Source organism: Berghia stephanieae, chromosome 10, assembly GCF_034508935.2.
Source record: "Berghia stephanieae isolate SIO BIC M18660-M18661 chromosome 10, UCSD_Bste_1.3, whole genome shotgun sequence".
Taxonomy (NCBI): Eukaryota; Metazoa; Mollusca; class Gastropoda; order Nudibranchia; family Aeolidiidae; genus Berghia; species Berghia stephanieae.
In genome coordinates, this window is record NC_088369.1 from 17,650,784 (window position 1) to 17,670,783 (window position 20,000).

The 20,000-nt window shown below is 40.2% G+C and overlaps 2 protein-coding genes across 6 annotated transcripts in view; one reads left to right on the forward strand and one right to left on the reverse strand.

Moving 5' to 3' along the window:
- LOC144980744 (uncharacterized) overlaps window positions 1-20,000 on the forward strand; it is a 134,507-nt gene that overhangs the window by 46,807 nt on the left and 67,700 nt on the right. The window lies entirely within an intron of this gene.
- LOC144980743 (carbohydrate sulfotransferase 15-like) overlaps window positions 1-20,000 on the reverse strand; it is a 68,310-nt gene that overhangs the window by 4,270 nt on the left and 44,040 nt on the right. For all 5 annotated transcript variants that reach the window (XM_078928484.1, XM_078928483.1, XM_078928486.1 and 2 more), the window contains 3 exons: window positions 18,540-18,702; window positions 5,685-5,838; window positions 2,333-2,480 (listed from right to left, as the gene is read on the reverse strand). In XM_078928484.1, the coding sequence (XP_078784610.1) occupies window positions 2,333-2,480; window positions 5,685-5,838; window positions 18,540-18,702 (465 nt within the window). The remainder of the gene's footprint in view (window positions 1-2,332; window positions 2,481-5,684; window positions 5,839-18,539; window positions 18,703-20,000) is intronic.

Sequence of the window (20,000 nt, forward strand, 5' to 3'; positions counted from 1 at the left end):
TCCAGGGTTCGTGTATTGTCCGATCTGACCTGCGCAAAGTTGAGTATTTGGAAAAAAGCACTTTACTCCTAATTTCTCTCCGTACTCAGGTGTAAAATGAGTTCCTGGCCGTTAACAACAATGTCTTGTCTGTGTCGGAAAATACATTGTAATAATATTGCCTAACAGGCGTCATGTCTCGTTCTACATGTTAAGTGTTACTGTCAGCTGCTAGACATCCTTTGCAAAGCGCCGTGAGTTAAGTTTTAATGGGTAGTGTAAATGTTGCTGCTCTAATCTCGAAGAAATAAATAATAATGTGAAGTTGAATGTAAGCTTAAATTTAACTACAAAAACAGATCAAATGAACGTTTCGGGTTTCCCCTTTATCAACAAAACATGAATCATCTTAACTACGCCACTATCACATCATCTCATTCATCTGTGGTGTTTCATTCATCCGGGTTTGTTGATAAAGGGAAAACCCGAAACGTTCATTTGTTCTGTTTTTGTAGTTAAATTGAAGCTTACATTCAACTTCACATTATTATTTATTAGTTAAGTTTAATGGGATTTGCGCTTTATAAATGCTCAAAGAAATGCTTAAGAAATATCTTAACCGTCCAGACAGACAGAGTACCAATTTGGAACGACTGGTCACCACTGAAGAAGGCAATTTGTTGAAGTGCGCACGCATTGATTACGGGAATTGATTTTATTTCTGGACAAACATCGGACGTTGTACAACCCCCCCCCCCCCTGAAGTCTGACGTAACTAGTGTATGCACAGGTGTTTCCATCATAATGAAATGGCCGAATAACTTTACAATCTATATTATTACGATCTATATTATCGCATTTCCGTGTGCTCTCGAGGTCATTGGTCACATGGCAAAGTGTGCTCAAAATGACCCATATAGTGAAAAGTGTTCACAGTTTGAGAAATATTAATGTCACAATGGGCGTGATCTATATTACATTTCCATGTGCTCGAAGTCATTGGTCACATTGGAATATATGCTCAAAGTGACCCACATAGTGAAAAGTATTCACTGCTTTTGAAATATCTCACATCACGATTGGTCATTTTGTTGACACATGTGTGTGTTCACAACTTTCATAAAAAAGCAGCGTGTTTATATTTCTGAAGAAATATCCAATCGTTGGACAGCAACAAATCATGTGATTGATGAATTGGTTTGACGAAAACATGAATATAGATTGCTCCCATTGGTCATTTTGCTAAGCATGACTCATGGGTATGTTTATAACTTTCACATTTAGTATAATAGGTTTTAACAGTCGTAACGTCAATTCCCTCGTAATGACGCATAGTAAAAAGAAACAAAAAAACTTAAGATTTGATATCGCGCAATATCCACGAAACGTGCTCAAAGCGCTTTACAAGGGGGTCCCTGGCCAACAGCAACACGTAACATTTAGAACGGGACATGACGCCTGTTAGGCGATATTACAAATTTGTGTTTGGACAAAGACAACGCTGTTAACGGCCAGGTACTCGTTTTACACCTAAGTACGGTGAGAGAAAGTGAGTAAAGAGCCTTTTCCAAGGACTCAACTATGCGCCGAACGCGAGGCTCGAACCCATGACCTTCCGATCCGAAAGCGAGTATCACACCACTTGACCACATCCCCACATAAAGTAACTTAGTAACTGGTTCTAAACAATCAGAACAATGGCGAACGCCCTTATGAAATACTTCTCCGATGAGCATAAATGTGTATCCAGAGGATCATGTTTTGACTTTTATACATTCTGATCGCATGACATGTGAAACTGATCTAGCCAGAATTGAAGAATAAAAAAGTACCAATTTTCTTTGTTTAGAACCAAGCTGCTGGTTGCTGGGCGGACGTGACATCAGACTATTGAATCCAATATTGTAATAGGTGAATGCCCGTTCCCTATAGCCTTTATATACCCGCAACTATTGCCGATTCTCGACTGATGTCTTATTATATATTTATATTATTGACATACCTTATATAAGTGTGCGGCTATGTGGTCTAGTGGTATGACACTCGCTTTCGGATCGGAAGGTCCTGGGTTCGAGCCTCGCGCTCGGCGCATAATTGAGTCCTTGGAAAAGGCTCTTTGCTCACATTCTCTCACCGTTACTCAGGTGTAAAATGAGTACCTGGCCGTTAACAGCGTTGTCTTTGTCAGAAAAATTGTAATACCGCCTAACAGGGTCATGTCCCGTCCTACATATTAAAATGTTGCTGTTGACCAGGGACCCCTTGTAAAGCGCTTTGAGCACATTTAGTGGATATTGCGCTATATAAAGCTCACATTTTTTAAATTATTATTATCTTGGAAAAAAAGTTTTACCTAGATCAAGGAAGGAGTAGATGTCGGTGAGGGTTTCCCTAGCGTTGCTGTGGAAGTCTTCGGTCCTCGTGAAGTGGAAGGCCGATCTAGGAAATACGGCAAACCATTCTTTGATGTACACGGAGTAGCAGCCTAGATGGATTCTTGTCTGATGGGGGGCGGGGGGGGGGGTAGAGAGAGAGAGGGAAGAGAGAGGGGAGAGATAGAGAGAGAGGGGGGAGAGGGAGAGAGGGAAGAGAGTGAGGAGAGGGAGAGGGGAGAGGGAGAGGGGAGAGAGAGAGGGGGGAGAGAGAGGGGGAGAGGGGGGAGGGAGAGAGGGGAGAGAGAGGAGAGGGAGAGAGGGGAGAGAGAGAGAGGATAGAGAGTGAGAGAGAGGGAGGGAGAGAGAGAGAGAGAGGGGGGAGAGGGAGAGAGGGGAGAGGGGAGAGAGAGGAGAGACGGAGAGAGAGAGAGGAGAGGGAGAGAGGGGAGAGGGAGTGGGGAGAGGGAGAGAGAAAGGGGGGAGAGGGAGAGAGGGGGAGAGAGAGGAGAGGGAGAGAGGGGAGAGAGAGAGAGAGAGAGGGTGGGGGGAGGGAGAGAGAGAGAGAGGGGAGAGGGAGAGAGAGGGGGAGAGAGAGGGGGGAGAGGGAGAGAGGGGAGAGAGGGAAGAGAGAGAGGAGAGAGAGGGAGAGAGGGAGAGAGAGGGAGAGAGGGAGAGAGAGAGAGGGAAGAGAGAGAGAGAGAGAGAGAGAGGAAAGGGAGAGAGGAGAGAGAAATAAATACATTGGGTACAAATGATGAGACAGACAAACAGAAATATTTAAATAAAATGGTCTCTCTCTCTCTCTCTCAGCGTAGCCATCGTTATGTTACAGCCTGACACTGAAATCCAAAAGGACTGGCAGTTTGACGTCGTTATTTGGTTTTTGCACCGCCTAGTGAGTGGTCGTTAGTAGAGCTCAAGGAAACAAGTTATTTCATTGGTTGAACTAATGAATACAACTCACGATTTGTTTTCTTTTGTGGCAAAAGACTGGCATTTTGACGTCATTTTTTGGTCAGTATCAGGCCATAACTTTACGAAGGCCACGATCAATCATACTATATATAGATAGTATGCAGATGACGTCACTCAGGCCTTTGTTATTGTTTTTGCCATCCGCGTTTGTGAGTTGTTCTCACTAAACTGTATTAACCAGACTATAAAAGTTCATGGTTACACAGAGTTTGTGTGTTGGTCCGTTATACTTCCGGATGGCAATGTTGTGAACTCCTTGGCCAAGCGCATTCTATCTATAGATAGTTCGAAGATGACGTCACTTAGGTCTTTGTTATTGTTTTTTGCCATCCGCGTTTATGAGTAATGCTCACTGAACTGTATTAGCCCGACTATAAACGTCCATGGATACACACAGTTTTGTGTGTTGGTCTGTTATACTTCCGGATGGCAATGTTATGAGCTTCTAAGCCAAGCGCATACTATCTATAAACGTTCAAGGTTACACATATTTGTGTGTTGGTCCATTATACTTCCGGATGGCAACGTTGCGATTTTTTTTAACCAAGCGCACAGTATCTGGAACGTACCAACACACAGAATTATGTGAAACCTAAAACGTTTATAGATAGTATGCGCTTGGCTAAGAGGCTCATAACATTGCTATCCGGAAGTCTTACGGACCAACACACAGAATACTGTGAACCCTAAAACGTTTATAGTCTGATTGACAGAATTTAGTGTGCTGGTTTGTCATATCCGCCTGCCAACTGATTGTGAGTATCTTAAATAAACGCATAGCATCAAAATGCTATGCTTGTTCTGATCCCTAATTCAAGTTTGTTCCCCAACTTCTCATAACGGTATTACATCGGGATGAATCAGACGATATGAGGCCCGATAGCTCAGTTGGTAGAGCACTCGCGTCACGCGCAAAGGAACCTGGATCGATCCCGGATGAAGTCGAGACTTTTTTCTGACCCCCCCCCCCCCCTCCCCCCCTCCCCGGGCCGCCCGCCATCCTCGCGGCTGTGTGGTCTTGTGGTATGACTCTCTCCTTTGGATCGAACAGTCCAGTGTTCGAGTCCCACTCTGGGCGGCGCAGTGTTGAGGCATTGTAAAAGGCTCTTTACTCACATCCTCTCAACGTACTCAGGTGTAAAATGTGACCCGTCGTCTCAAAACGGTATTATGTCGGAACGAACCAGATGCTTAAAAGCCGAATTTACTGTGAAACTGGTCAAAAATATAAATTGTTGGCATTAGCTCCCTAAGATATGGTATCCATTCTCATCAATAAAACATACAAACTCAACACGTCTGATATTTCTGGCTAAAAATTCAATTTTCAACATATTATTGGTTAATCCGACTTAATACCATTTTGAGACGAAGGGTCACAAATGAGTACCTGGCCCATTAAGAGCGGCGTCGTCTCCACCCGACAAAAATTCAGTACTAGTGATGGGGATGATCAATATGACAACAATCAGACAAGAATCCTTCTCGGCTGCTATTCCGTGTACATCAAATAATGGTTTGCGGTATTTCCTTTCCATGTGCTCGAGGTCATTGGTCACATTGGAGCAGGTCCTAAAAGTGACCCACATACTGAATGTGTTTACAGCTTTTGGTCTCTCTCTATTTAACATCACGATAGGTCATTTTGTTCAGCTTGACACATGTGTATGTTTACAACTTTTCATTTAAAAAAAGCAACGTGTTTACATTTGTTAAGAAATATCCAATCGTTGGACAGCAATAAATCATGTGATCGATGACTTGTTGGAAGAAATAAAACCCCGAAAAACAAAAGCTTTTATATAGCACAATATCCACTAAATGTGCTCAAAGCGCTTTACAGACGGTCACTGACCAACATCAACACGCAACATGTAGAACGAGACATAACGGCTGTTAGGCGATACTACAATTTTTTTTCCCGACAGAGACAACGCTGATGACAGCCGGATACTCTTTTTTTTACCTGAGTACGGCGAGAGAATGCATGTCTTTTCCAAGAACTCAACTATGCACCGAGCGAGGTTTTGACATCGGACCTTCTGATCCGAAAGCCACATAGTCATGAATAGCGATCGCTCTCATTCATTGACTCACTCAACCCTAACACCGACTATATCCGTAGTTTACCTGGGTTATTTTTACCGCATGCCTATTTATTACATTTTTCTGAGACAAATTATAGGCGTAGTACTTATCAACGCATATATTTTTCATTTTACATGTTAATGGTAGTTGAATAAAACTATGTAAGCACATGCTCATTTTTAATATATATTTTTTTTCCAATTTTTAAAAGTAGCAAAAATCTCTAGGATGGAGTGAATTAACCACAACAGATGATCTGAGACTTACAGGCAGTTTGTTATACAGCTCCCTGTCAAAGAAGCACAAGCGTAGAGATTTGGTCTTCACGCATTCTTGTAACAACCGGATGGCCTTGAGGACGTGAGCGTGAAATGTGGCAGCGTTGATGCCTTGATCGAGAAATATGTAGTCGGAGTAAAGCCTGAAAATTAGAACACGTAGAGATGTGGGCTTCACAATAATATGATACAGTCCACTACGGATAATCATTGGATCAGCGAAAATGTTGCGATTAACCGAAGTTGCGATTAACCGAGTTGCGATTATCCGGAGTGGACTGTAATTGTAATAATATCTTCTTCTTCTAGGTTCCATGCCTGGTCCAGGCTTCGGATACTGCATGAATTATCTCTCTCCATTCCTCCCTGTCTCTTGCCTTTTCAAACAGCTCTTGGATTGTTAGGCTGGTGAAGCCCTTCAGTTGGTCTATGAGTGTTTTTCTTTGTCTCCCCCGGGCGCGTTTACCAGGTATTTTTCCACAACTTGCCAGGTATTCATTCTTATCTTTCCTTACTATGTGTCCGAAAAAGGATAGTTGTCGATCCACTATTAAGGGCATTAGTTTCCTTTGTTGGTATGTTTGTTTTAGCACTTCTTCGTTCGTTTTGTGTGCAGTATACGATATTCTCTGCATCCTTCTCAAGCACCACATTTCAAAAGCTTCAATGTTCTTTTGTGTTTCTGCATTTGTAGTCCAGCTTTCGCATCCGTATAACAAGATTGGCCACACGTAGCACTTCAAGACTCGGAATCTAATCCCGAACGACATCTGTTTGTTTTTCAAAATGTTTCCCAGGTCCATGAAGGCCTGTTTGGCTTGAGTTATTCTTGCTCGTATGTCTCGGTTACATCTTCCATCTGTTGTCACTATTGAACCTAGGTATTTAAAACTTTCTACGTTGGTAAGTTGCTCGCCGTGAATCGTTATATTGCAGGTGTTGTTGTTTTCGGGGTTTTTCTGTATTACCATGCATTCCGTTTTGGTGATATTCACTTCCATTCCCTTGGCTTCACTATCTACTACCACTTTGTCAACAATCTTTTGAAGTTGGATTTCTGATGTTGCAATGAGTACCGTATCGTCTGCGTATCTTATATTATTTATGTTGTGACCTCCCACTTTTATTCCCTCCATATTATTTATGCCCCTCATGATTGTTTCTTGGTATAGATTAAACAGATCTGGTGAGGCAACACACCCTTGACGGACTCCTTTCTTAATAGGAATGGAATTTCCTGTAGAGTTTCCGATTTTGATAGATGCCTGCTGGGTGTAGTATAATGTTTGCATGAGTCTGAGGTCTTTCTCATCAGCGCCAATGGAGTGCAGTTGTTTTAGTATTTCTTCGTGGCGTACTCTATCAAAAGCTTTTTTGTAGTCGACAAAACAGAGGTATAGTGGGGTCTGAACCTGTATAGCTCTTTCACTTAAAACACGGAGGAGGTATATTGCGTTCCTTGTCCCTCTGTCAGGTTGGAATCCATATTGTTCTTCTGCGATTTCGGGGTTAATCTTATTCCTTAGCCTGTTGATAATTATACGCAACAGTATTTTGTTGATGTGGCTTATTAAACTTATAGTTCTAAAATTTTCGCATCTGACTGCACCTGCTTTCTTTGGTATTGCTATGAAAATAGAGTTACAGAGATCTTCTGGAATTTTCCCAGTATTGTATATATTGTTGAATAATATGTGAAGTTCATCAATTGCTAGATCTCCTAGGCTTTTTAATACCTCTACAGATATTTCATCAGGGCCTGTTGCTTTACCATCCCTCATTCGTTCCATGGCATGTTCAATTTCACTTTTGGTGATGTTTGGTCTGCTTAATGGTTCTTTGAATTTCAGTGGTGGTTCATTTCTATTTGGATCATTGTACAGTTCGCCTATGTATTCGACCCATCGGCTTTCTATATGTTGTTCTTCAAATAGCAGTTCCCCTTGTTTGTTTTGGATACAACTTCCTGCTGCTTTGCTTTTCCTTTTCCCTGATAGTTCTTTTATTCTTTGGTGAGCTTGTTGGGGGTTGGGTTTGTATTCTCTTTCGATTTCGCAGCATTTCCAGTCTAGATAGTTCTCGTGTGCCTCGATGCATTTGGATTTAATGTGGTTGTTCAATGTTTGGTATTCTGCAGACCCTCTGTTGCATTTTCGTCTTTCTTCAAATAGGTTTAGAATTTCATTTGTCATCCATTCCTTTTTGCTGTTTATTTGAGCTATTGGTAAATGCTTTTCTGCAGTTGCTTTGACACACTTTTGGAATATATCAAATTGTTTTTCACATTTTTCATTATCAGGTTCACTTTGGCTTTGTATCATGAGTGCATTTTCAAATTCTTCTCTCATTTTTGTTTGTATGCCATTGTCTTTGCATAACCTGTAATCCCTCTTTATTCTACCAGCTGTTCTCTGAATAGCTTTAAACTTTATCCTTATTGTACAAACAACTGGGACATGGTCACTGTCTACATCGGCGCCTGGGTAGGTTTTGCAATTTAATATGCCATTTCTGAATCTTGATGATTACTGCTATAAAGTCTATCTGGTTCCTTGCTCTGTCCCTGGTGATTGCCATGTCCAGGTTCTTCTTGGGTGTTGTTGAAACCAGGTGTTTGAAATCATTAATTTATTTGTTCTACACCAATCTGCCCAGATGTTTCCTCGTTCATTTCTGTCTCCGAGTCCATGTGGTCCGATTATGTCACCATCTCTGCCTCTGCCAATCTTAGCATTTAGGTCCCCATTACCATAAGGACTTCTTGTGATTTACACATTCGTTTTGCTTTGTCTAGTGAATGGTAAAACTCTGTCATATCTGCATCTGTCGCCTCTTCTGTTGGTGCATAAACTTGAATAATATTGGTGTCAACTACAGGTCCTCTTAGCTTAACCAGCAAAACTCTGTCTGAGATTGCTACGTGCCCTTTGTAAAATTTGGTTGATTTTTGGTCTAAGATCATCCCTACTCCTTTTTGGAAAGAGGTTCCACCACTCCATATGATCTTATATGTCATGTTGTTTTCTTGTTTTGACATGGTTCCCTGCTCTTTCCATCTCATCTCTGCCAGGCCAAGAATATTTATTTGGAGCCGTTTCATTTCTTTCAGAATGTTGTTTAGTTTTCCTTTTTGGGCACAGGTCCTGACATTCCATGTCCCAATTTTGGTTTTGTCACATTTGTTAAATTTATTTCGCCTAGTAACTGGCTGACGGTTTGGTGTGACCTGACGAACATCACGCTCCCAACCGAGCGAGGCAGCAGTCTTCCGTGAAAACATGCTCCCCTTTACGCTGTCACCGTTTAACTTTTTGGACTTATTCATGCAGTTAACTCGGCAAAGTTACAAGAATGGTTTGCCATTGCCTATTCTTGTCGCCCTCTGCAGTTGGCCAGCTTGACCTGTTACCTGTAATAATATAATATGGTTTTAATAAAGCCCCTAACCCCGTCTTTCAACAAGCTCAAAGTGCTTAACAGTAACATGGTTACTTTCACTCAACCATAAAACTACTCAAACATTCAATATGAAACAAATCAATATAATTCTACAGTGTTAAATATTAAAAAGAAACGTTTTAAGATGTTAAAAAAAAAAAAAGAATTCTGCATCATTACTTTCTCTGATATATCTTGGAAGGGAGTTCCAGATAAGGGGTGCCGAATATTCAAACGCATGCTCGCCAATTTTGCGAGTCATTTTTGACTTCACAAGAATGCGACTTTGTGGTCTTGTGGTATGACACTCGCTTTCGGATCGGAAGGTCCTGGGTTCGAGCCTCGCTCGGCGCAAAGTTGAGTCCTTGGAAAAGGCTCTTTACTCACATTCTCTCACCGTACTCAGGTGTAAAATGAGTACCTGACTGTTGACAGCGTTGTCTTTGTCCGAAAAATTGTAATATCGCCTGACAGGCGTCATGTCCCGTCCTACATGTTAAATGTTGCTGTTGACCAGGGACCCCTTGTAAAGCGCTTTGAGCACATTTTAGTGGATATTGCGCTATATAAAAGCTCAACTTTTTTTGATATGATTATCAGATTTTGATCTCAGATTTCTGGATGGGACGTGGAATTGAAGCATGTCATCAATGTATCCTGGACAATCAGAGTGCAGTGATTTAAAAAACAAAAGTACAGATCTTGTATTCTATAACATGAGAAAATACAAACAAAACAAAACAAAACAACAACAAAAAATTGGGGAGACCTTTCATAAGCTACTACATCCCAAGTATTCTTCAGGACTGAGAGTCATCCGCCTAAAGGCGGATTTCCGCCTAAATGGTAGTTTATCTCCGCCCATCCCCATCACAATTCCTCCTTTTTCAAATTTTGTTTTGGATAAAAAGTGATTTGGAGAATTTCTCAGAAATTTTCCACGGAATTTGCCGTGTCAAGCATTTTCCTCAAAACCACAAAATCACCATTATGTCTTATGTTATATTTTGACACCTTTGCTCAGTCTCGTGAAATTTGGTGACGGTCCCGTTTTTATGACGTCGGGCCAGACAGAATGGCACCAGATGTCACAATCAACACAGAAGACAGCATTATAGGCCTTTAACATATGGAAAGGACAATTCATTAAAGGAAGTGATTATTCAGTATCAGATACTGAATAGTGCTTTGCCACTATTCAGTATCCATAAGGAACTCTTTTATTATAGAGAGAGTGAAAAGTGCGACAATCTCAGTCGAATGTAAACAAACTGCTGACCTACTACCAGATTGAACTCGTGCAGTAGCTACTGACAGCCCGATTCAAAGTTGTAGAAATATTTTGATCGTTATTTTTAAATTTCTGCTATTGTGCAATTAACATAGTTCAAAATATCAAAAGAAGAGTGGCATTCAAATACATTTTTAAATATCTAAATAGACATGATTAAATGTCACTAAAAGTTCAGTGACACCATGGCTTGGTGGATAAGATGTTTGACTCTGAACTTAAGGTTCGAGAGTTCAAATCCCGGCCGGGTTAACTTTTATTTTTCCCAATATTTTTGTTTTAATCATTTTATTTGCTTGTAATATATTTTAATGTATATTATACATTTTATTATTATTATTATTATATATTATTATTATTATTATTAATTATTATTATTATTTTTATTATTTCTACTTACTATTATTATTATTGTTGTTGTTGTAATCGTCATCATCATCATTATTATGATTATGATTTTTAAATCAAGTAGTAGGAGTTATTTAATCAGTTATCGATTTATTACGAATATCTTTTATGTGTTATAATCTCGTTGTTGTTTTTCATTGATGAGCTCTTCTATTGTTCATTAATTTTTAAAATCTTGCTTTTTTCTGTTTGTCACATTTGTTGTTGTTGTTGTTCTTGTTGTTGTTTTTGTTTGTTTGTTTGTTTTGTCATCTAAGACAATCCCGATTCATTATAAATATGTGACCAGACTTTCTGCCATTTTTAATTGAATGATGTACTTCCGTGAATTAATTGCAGTATTATATTAAAATTTACGTGACAATAATAATAATAATAATAATAATAATAATAATAATAATAATAATAATAATAATAATAATAATAATATAATAATAATAATATAATAGTAATAATAATAATAATAATAATAATAGTAATAATAATAGTAATAATAATAGTAATAATAATAGTAATAATAATAGTAATAATAATAATAATAATAATAATAATAATAATAATAATAATAATAATAAGCATAATAATATAATAATAATAATAATAATAATAATAATAATAATAAAATAATAATAATATTTAAACAGATACTGAATATTAGACTACAATTGACATCTATTTACTGAATACACGTGATATTTTTAGGGGTGTTTCTTTTTTTACGAAACCTGAAACCTGCCGAAACACGCCGAAACCTGACAAAGTTAGGGGAAGCAGGCAGCAATGGGGAGTGAACCTGGGACTCAGGGAAGTGTACACCATTGGGGAGTGAACCTGGGACTGGGTTTCGTAACAAAAAAGCAATCACTTTTTTACGAAACCCAACGATATCCAACAAAGTTATGGAAAGAAAGTAGACAACAGTGGGGGAGTGAACCTGAGACTCAGGGAAGTGTACACTATTGGGGAGTAAACCTAAGTCTATGGTTTTTCGGTGGGTTTTGGCGGGTTTCGTAAAAAAGTAATTGCTTCATTCTCGTCTGGTACCCAACTCCCATAGTCCCAGGTTCATTTCCACTGATATACTCTTCTCACAGTCCCAGGTTCACTCTCAACCAGTGTGCACTTCCCTGAGTCCCGGTTCATTGCCCAATGGTGCCCACTTCCCATAACTTTTGATAATTTCGGTAGGTTTCGAAATAAAAGTACATTCTGAGCTCACTGTCCACTGGTATCAGCCTCTCGCAGTCCCAGGTTCAATCCTCATCTGTGTCCAAATCCCAGATTCACTCCCCACTGCTGCCTGCTTCCCATAACTTTGTCGGGTTTTGGCGGGTTTCGTAAAACAGTAATTCTCCCTCCCCCTTGGTATTGTCTTTTTACAATATCCAGAGTCCCAGGTTCACTCCCCACAAGTGTACACTTCCCTGAATCTCAGGTTCACCCCCCACTGTTGCCTACTTCAATAACTTTGTCGGATATTGCCAGGTTTCGTCGGGTTTCGTAAAAAAGTAATTGCTTTTATATGAAACTCGCTGAAGCACGCTGAAATCCAGAGTCTCAGGTTCACTCCCCACTGGCGTACACTTCCCTGAATCTCCCATAACTTTGTCGGATATTGCCGGGTTTCGTATAAAAGTAATTGCATTTATATGAAACTCGCTGAAACCCGCCGAAAACCAGAGTCTCAGGTTCACTCCCCACATGTGTATACTTCCATGAATCTCAGGTTCACCCCCCACTATTGCCTACTTCAATAACTTTGTCGGATATTGCCAGGTTTCGTCGGGTTTCATAAAAAAATAATTGCTTATATATGAAACTCGCTGAAATTCGCCTAAACCCAAAGTCTCAGGTTCACTCCCTACTGGTGTACACTTCCCTGAGTCTCAGGTTCAGTCCCCATTATTTGCTTACTTTCCATAACTTTGCCCCAATTTGTTGGCATTTGGCGCATTTCGTAAACAAAAAGTAATTGCTTTTTTAAATAACAAAATCCGCCGAAACCCAGTCCCAGGTTCACTCCCACTGGTGTACACTTCCCCGAATCTCAGGTTCACTCCCCAATGTTGCCTACTACCCATAACTTTCTTGGATATTGCAAGGTTTCGTCGGGTTTTGTACAAAAGTAATTGATTTTATATGAAACTAGCTGAAGCTCGCCGTAAACCATAGTCTCAGGTTCACACCCCACTGGTGTACACTTCACTGAGTCCCAGGTTCACTCCCCACGCGTTGCCTACTTTCCACTTCTTTGCCGTATATTGTCGGTTTCGTACAAAAGTAATCCCCCCAACCCTAATTTGTTATTGCTTTTTTATAAAACCCAGAGTCCCAGGTTCACTCCCCACTGGTGTACACTTCCCTGAATCTCAGGTTCACCCCCTCCTCTCCCCCCCCCCCCCCCCTCAGCCTCTACACACACACACACACACACACGCTGCTGCCTACGTCCCATAACTTTGTCAGATATTGCCAGGTGTCGTCCGGCTTTTTATTACGAAACCCGCTGAAACCCAGTCCCAGGTTCACTCCCCAGTGTTGTACACTTCTCTGAGTCCGAGATTCACTCCCACAGCTGCCCTCTTCCCATAACTTTGTCGGGTTTCGGGAAAAAAACATCGTATTATAGTGCAAAACCACTATTCAGTGTCAGATACTGAATAGTGCAAAACCACTATTCAGTATCAGATACTGAATAGTACAAAACCACTATTCAGTATCAGATACTGAATAGTGCAAAACCACTATTCAGTATCAGATGCTGAATAGTGCTAGCCTTCATTAAATGTTTACTAGCGGAGGGCATTCGGAACATTTTCATGTTCCTGGTACGATTGTGTTCCTGGTGGCGTTGTTCCTTGTACGGAACCTGTTCCTGGTGCGATTGTTCCGGTCGAAGAGAGTTTCGTATCAGTCATGTCCTAAGTAGTACGGCGCAGAGATGACACGGGTACGACGTTCGTACGCGTGTTTGTGTTACCAACCACAGACATACGAGAGGTTCGGACTGGAGGGAGGTGTCACAGTAAAGGTTGTTCACAATTATCTTATTAAATTTTATTTTATTAAGAACTGAATTCATCTCACTCCAGTTATATTTCGGTAGGCTTAGATAAACTTTACCTTCTAATATTAGATCGTCTTTCCTTTTATAGCCTTCCCTCGAATTAATTTCTAATTAGTGAATACTTTTCGTTCTACATTCTGTCACGTAGCCACTTATTATAAAAGCTGGTAGGTCTAACATTTGACACTCACTTTCTCTCCACAATCTATGCCGGACGGCCAGTCGCTCTATTCCTATATATATACTGGAAGATTTTTATCTTTTGGGACTTTGTAGATATTATATCTACACCATTAAGACGCCGGAGCTTTTAACTTTGATTGTATAATCTTCAAGGATCAAACCCGAGCCCGCTGTCAAAGGACTACACAATAACCTCTTACCAATTGCCTGGAAGTGGAATTTTACAAGTCCGATCCTGTTATCAGAGGAATAGATCATCCAAGCCCATCAACTGCCTGGAAACGTAAACTTACGAACCTGACATATCATAAGTTACGTAAAATATTCATATCTCTATTTGTAACTGCCACGATCACTGTTTATCTCTTTTAATTAAATTTCATCATTATTTTTATTTCATTGTAAACAAATCGTTAATTGTTTTTCATTTATAGTAACTAGTAAATTCTGGGGCCTCATTCTACATATATCTTTATGCATAGTCAAGTAGCTCTTTACTCACTTGAGACCATGACGTAGGCTGGTTTGCGCGCGCTCTCTCTCTCTCTCTCTACACACACACATACACACACACAATACACACACACAATACACACACACACACACACACACACACACACACAGTAACAGTAACATGACCAGGAACTTGTTCCTGGTGGAGGTTCCTGGTACTAGTTCCTGGTTGAGCTATGTTCCTGGTGTTACTGTTCTCGATAACCAAAACCCGTGCGGCACTAATGTTTACAAAAAGTAATTTCATGTCTAATAATAAGAATGGATTTATACTACTTATAGTAATATATTAAATAATACTAATACAAAACTATGTTCCTGTTGTTTTTACACTTTGCTTGTGTTTGATCGATAGACGGATTTTCCTCCTTTTTGACAATTGCTATTATCATCACTGAATAAAATACACTCACCAAAACCGCTACATCAACATCTCTACCACCACTACTATTGCAACCACCATCACATCATCCCTACCACCACTACTACTACAAATAACACCACATCATCCCTACCACCACCACTACTACTACTACAACTACCACCACATCATCATTCCTACCACAACTACTACAACCACCACCACACAATAATCTCTAAGACCACTACTACTACAACCGCCAGCACATCATCAACCCTACTACAACCACCAACACAGCATCATCCCTAACACCACCACTACTACTACAACCACCATCACACTATCATCTCTAAGACCACTACTACTACAACCACCATCACACTATCAACCCTACCACCACTACTACTACAACCACCACCATATCATCATCCCTACCACCACTACTACTACAACCACCACAACATCATTCCTACCACCACTACTACTACAACTACCACCACATCATCATTCCTACCACAGCTCCGACAACCACCACCACACAATCATCCATATGACCACTACTACTACTACAATCACTACCACCACATCATCCCTATCACCACTACTACTACAACCACCACATCATCATCCCTACTACAACCACCAAATGTTGAAATTACACTTTCAACTTTTGGAATTCCAAGTCGTGTCACAAATTGCTGCGAGACAAATTTTGGATCGCATCTCCGTAAATTTGAGTGAAATTCAAATTTATAGGTTATGGTCGCATGGATGGGCATGATCTTCACGATGAAAAATTTCCTCCTTTTTTGTGACCAGTCATTCTCACCCCTGAAATTCTTGATCTAGTAGGGGGTTTGGGAGGGGGGGGGGTTTAAAGTCTCCCCCCTCCCAACCCCTAGAACTTCTAGTAGGGGGTTTGGGAGGGGGGAGATTTAAAAAAAAGTTCCCCCCATCCCAAACCCCCTACTAGAACAAGAATACTTGGGATGTAGTAGCTTATGGAAGGTCTCCCCAAAAATTGCACTTTTATATAGAGCAATATACATTATCACTGTCAATACAAGTAGGCTTATGTTGCCATCAACTTTTATGATTTATTGGCAAAAAGCTATGTGGTCTTGTAGAACGACACTCGCTTTCGGATCCGAAGGTCCTGGGTTCGAGCCTCGCTTGGCGCATAGTTGAGTCATTGTAAAAGGTCTTTACTCACATTCTCTCTCCGTACTCAGGTGTAAAATGAGTATCTGCTCGTTAACAGCGTTATCTATGTCGGTAAAAAAATTTGTATTATCGCCTAATAGGTGTCATGTCTCGTCCTACACGTTACGTGTTGCAGCAGTGGTTGGGTATCTAGGCCTGATTGATCTGGCCGATAACCCTTTGCAATAGACAGGTCGTTGACAGCGTTGTGTCTGTCCGAAAAAAAATCATAATACCGCCTAACAGGCGTCATGTCTCGTTCTACATGTTAAGTGTTGTTGTTGGTCAGGCACCCTTTGTAAAGCGCGTTTAGTGGATATTGCACTATATAAAAGCTCAATTTAATTTAATTGAAATAAAATTGAAACTTGTAACTAAATGTGCTCAAAGCGTTTCACAAAGGGTCACGAGCCAACAGCAACACTTAACATGTAGTACGAGACATGACGCCTGTTTGGCGATATTACAATTTTTTTTCCAACAAAGACAAGGACCTGGTACTCATTTTACATGAGCTTTTTCCAACAATAAGAATAGTAATAATAATAATACTAATAATAATAATAATAATAATAATAATAATAATAATAATAATAAAAAGAAGAAGAAGAAGAAGAAGAAGAGAAGAATAAGAATAAGAATAGGAATAGGAATAGGAATAGGTAATAATAAAAATAATATATATAATAATAAAAATAATAATATATAATAATATAATAATAATAATAATAATAATAATAATAATAATAATAATAATATAATATATAATAATAATAATAACAACAAATAAAAATGAGGATGAAGATGATGATGATGATTAAAAAGAGCTGAGTGAGGTCAATTTCGTTCCATCAATAAGTTAACGATGGCTGCCGCTACGGTTTATCCCGGTTTCTGTGAGGTGAAACAGTAACAAACAATAGCAGTTGCTAGCAATCCTTTGGATCGTAGGCTCGTGTTTTGCACGGCACTTTCAGCCCGATCTTTATTGTTATGGCATCTCCCTTGATGTCATTTCTTATATAAGTAATAATACCACGGTAGTCGTCACATTTGCAGGTATAGTATGTATAACCAGCAATATAAGGATCGCTATTTTTATACAGGGTTTCCTGAAGTAAAGCAATGTGAACTTCCTGTTCATTTAATAATTTCTTCAGCTCTGTCTTTTTATTCCTGATTCCACAAATGTTAATTTGTAAAATATTCAAATGTTTGTGGAATTTATTTGTCCCAGTAGCTGACTTTTCGCGTAGATCAGCCTGGGTACTCACTGTCTGGCGCGGACCTTTTTCGAGGCGACGTCCGAGCTCGTATGATTTCCTTTTGTTTGTCATGGCATGCTGGGGAGTCTCTGGTCTGTCTTCCCACCCTAACCTGTATTCCTTGTCAGCTGCATAACATCAGGAGTTGGGCTGCAGATGCATGTTCCTCATACAATTAATTTTTATAGGGTTTAGTCAAGTAGCCTTCATTATGTCTTTCCCACAGTCTCTTTCATGATTGACAGTCGCCCATTCCCCGCCACCTACTGTTTCCTGGCTTGCAGTTATTTATTTGTTATTCTTTCTGCTTAAAGGGACATATTTCATAAACAAGATCGTCACGTCTTGGGTCATTTGTGTCGATGAGAGATTCTGTGGGCCTTAAACAAAGAGATACCAGCCCTTTCCCCTAAAAATCTCAATTTTTTAAGAAGGATACATGATTACAATCAATCACAGATGGTCATGCAGAAGACATGGCCACAGGCCGACCAAAGAGGGAGTATAGAAGTGTTAAAGTTACAGCACTAGGAAACAAGTATGAGCTATAGGGGTAGATTAAGAAATGTAAGGACATACAGAGGACATCACACTACAGAATGAGTGTGAGGTGGGTGGGTGAGGAGCAGAGCGTGTACAACTCACCGGTGGGCTCTGTCTCCTGAACCTTAAGAGGAAGGGGTCCCACCTACTCCCTAACCCGGTTATACCACCGGGGACCTTGTCGCGCCCATAACAAACTCACTAAAAACGGGGGACGCCACAGGAAGGTGCTGTTATGGACACAATAATACATGAGAGGCCATATGCAGTAATGTCTGTCAGACAGGATTACGCGGCGATCAATGCACCTGGAAGTGAGAGGTGTTGGGTTCGAAATGCACATCATTTTCCTTTCAGCAAGCGGGACGTCCGGCCCAGCCTTGCAGCTCCCCTTCCGCCAGATGTAACAGACCCAGTTATCCAATCACGACTGGGTGGACAGGGGGGGGGGGGGTCAGAAAAAATAAATCTCGACAACACCCGGGAATCGATTACAGTCTCTTTGCGTGTGAAGCGAGTGCTCTACCATGTGAACTATCAGGGCCCCTCATCATAAGATTAATGAGCATTACCTTTCAATTGGATCTCGTAGCTGAATCAAAAATTTTGGAGTTCTGTCTTTGTACAGATAGCGCACTAGATGAGGTGTCAAGATCTCGGGTTCGGCTTTCTTGAAATTTTGTGGAATCCAATCCCAGGACCGGAAGTCCCATAGATCCATTGGAGTTGCGTCCCCTTGAAATCAAAATAATAGAAATATAAATAGTTCTTAGATGACGTCACTCAGGTCTTTGTTATTGTTTTTTTCCATCCGCGTTTATGAGTAATGCTCACTGAACTGTATTAACCCGACTATGTTTGTTTTGTTGTTTTTAAGGGTTTAACGGCGCTTGCAACACATTTAGGTTATATCAGCGCCAGTAAAAAGGAAGAAAATGGGATAGTAAAAAGTTCTAGAATTACAATTAAAGCACCCAAGAAAAAGTAAGACAAAGGGGAATTGAGAACAAATAGGGATCAGATGTAGATTCCAAGAGCACACCACCAATGTACTTAGTTTGAAATCACCTACAAGTCTCATCCAGACACAAGCATAAAATCCAACAAAGAGGAACACACTCAAATGCTTACATTATGCATTCAAAATAAAAATAATAATACATAACAGAGAGATGATTTACAAGGAAAAAAATATCATCTCCCAAAACAATTACTGCATTTGACTGTTTCCCTCCCAGCTAGGATTCCGGCCAGTGCCAGGACAAAACCAAGTAATCCCATTCCGAGACAAAGACAGAAAGCATGTTGGATAACAGATATAAGGGGATAGAAGACACAGTATGTACCTCCCTGCCCGCTATGGGAGGTCAGGATCCCCACCCAGTAACCCGACTATAAACGTTCATGGATACACACAGTTTTGTGTGTTGGTCCGTTATACTTCAAGATGGCAATGTTATGAGCTTCTTAGCCAAGCGCATACTATCTCTATTATATTAGATAGAACGAAATTGACGTCACTCAGCTCTTTGTTATTGTTTTTAGACAGCCATTTGGTGATTAGATTTCACTAAATTGTACGACTACGTGGTCTTGTTGTCAGACAATCGCTGTCGGATCAAAAGGTCCTTGGTTCGACCTCGCTCAGCTCATAGTTGAGTCCTTGGAAAATGCACTTTACCAACATTCTCTCACCGTACTTAGGTGAAATGAGTAACTGGCCATTAACAGCGTTGTCCCTGTCCGAAAACAAAATGCAATATCGCCTAACAGGCGTCATGTCTTGTTCTACATGTTAAGTGTTGCTGTTGACCAGGGGCCCCTTGCTAAGCGCTTTGAGCAAGTTTAGTGTCTATTGCGCTATATAAAAGCTCAATTTTTAAAAATACATCCATCAGATTATAGACGTTTAAGTTTACACATGATTTTGTGTGTTGGTTAGTCGTGATATTTGACTGGCGGATGTTATGTGGCTTTTTTAACTAAACACATACCATAAAGACTCGGCTGTTTGTGTGTTGTTATGTTTTATT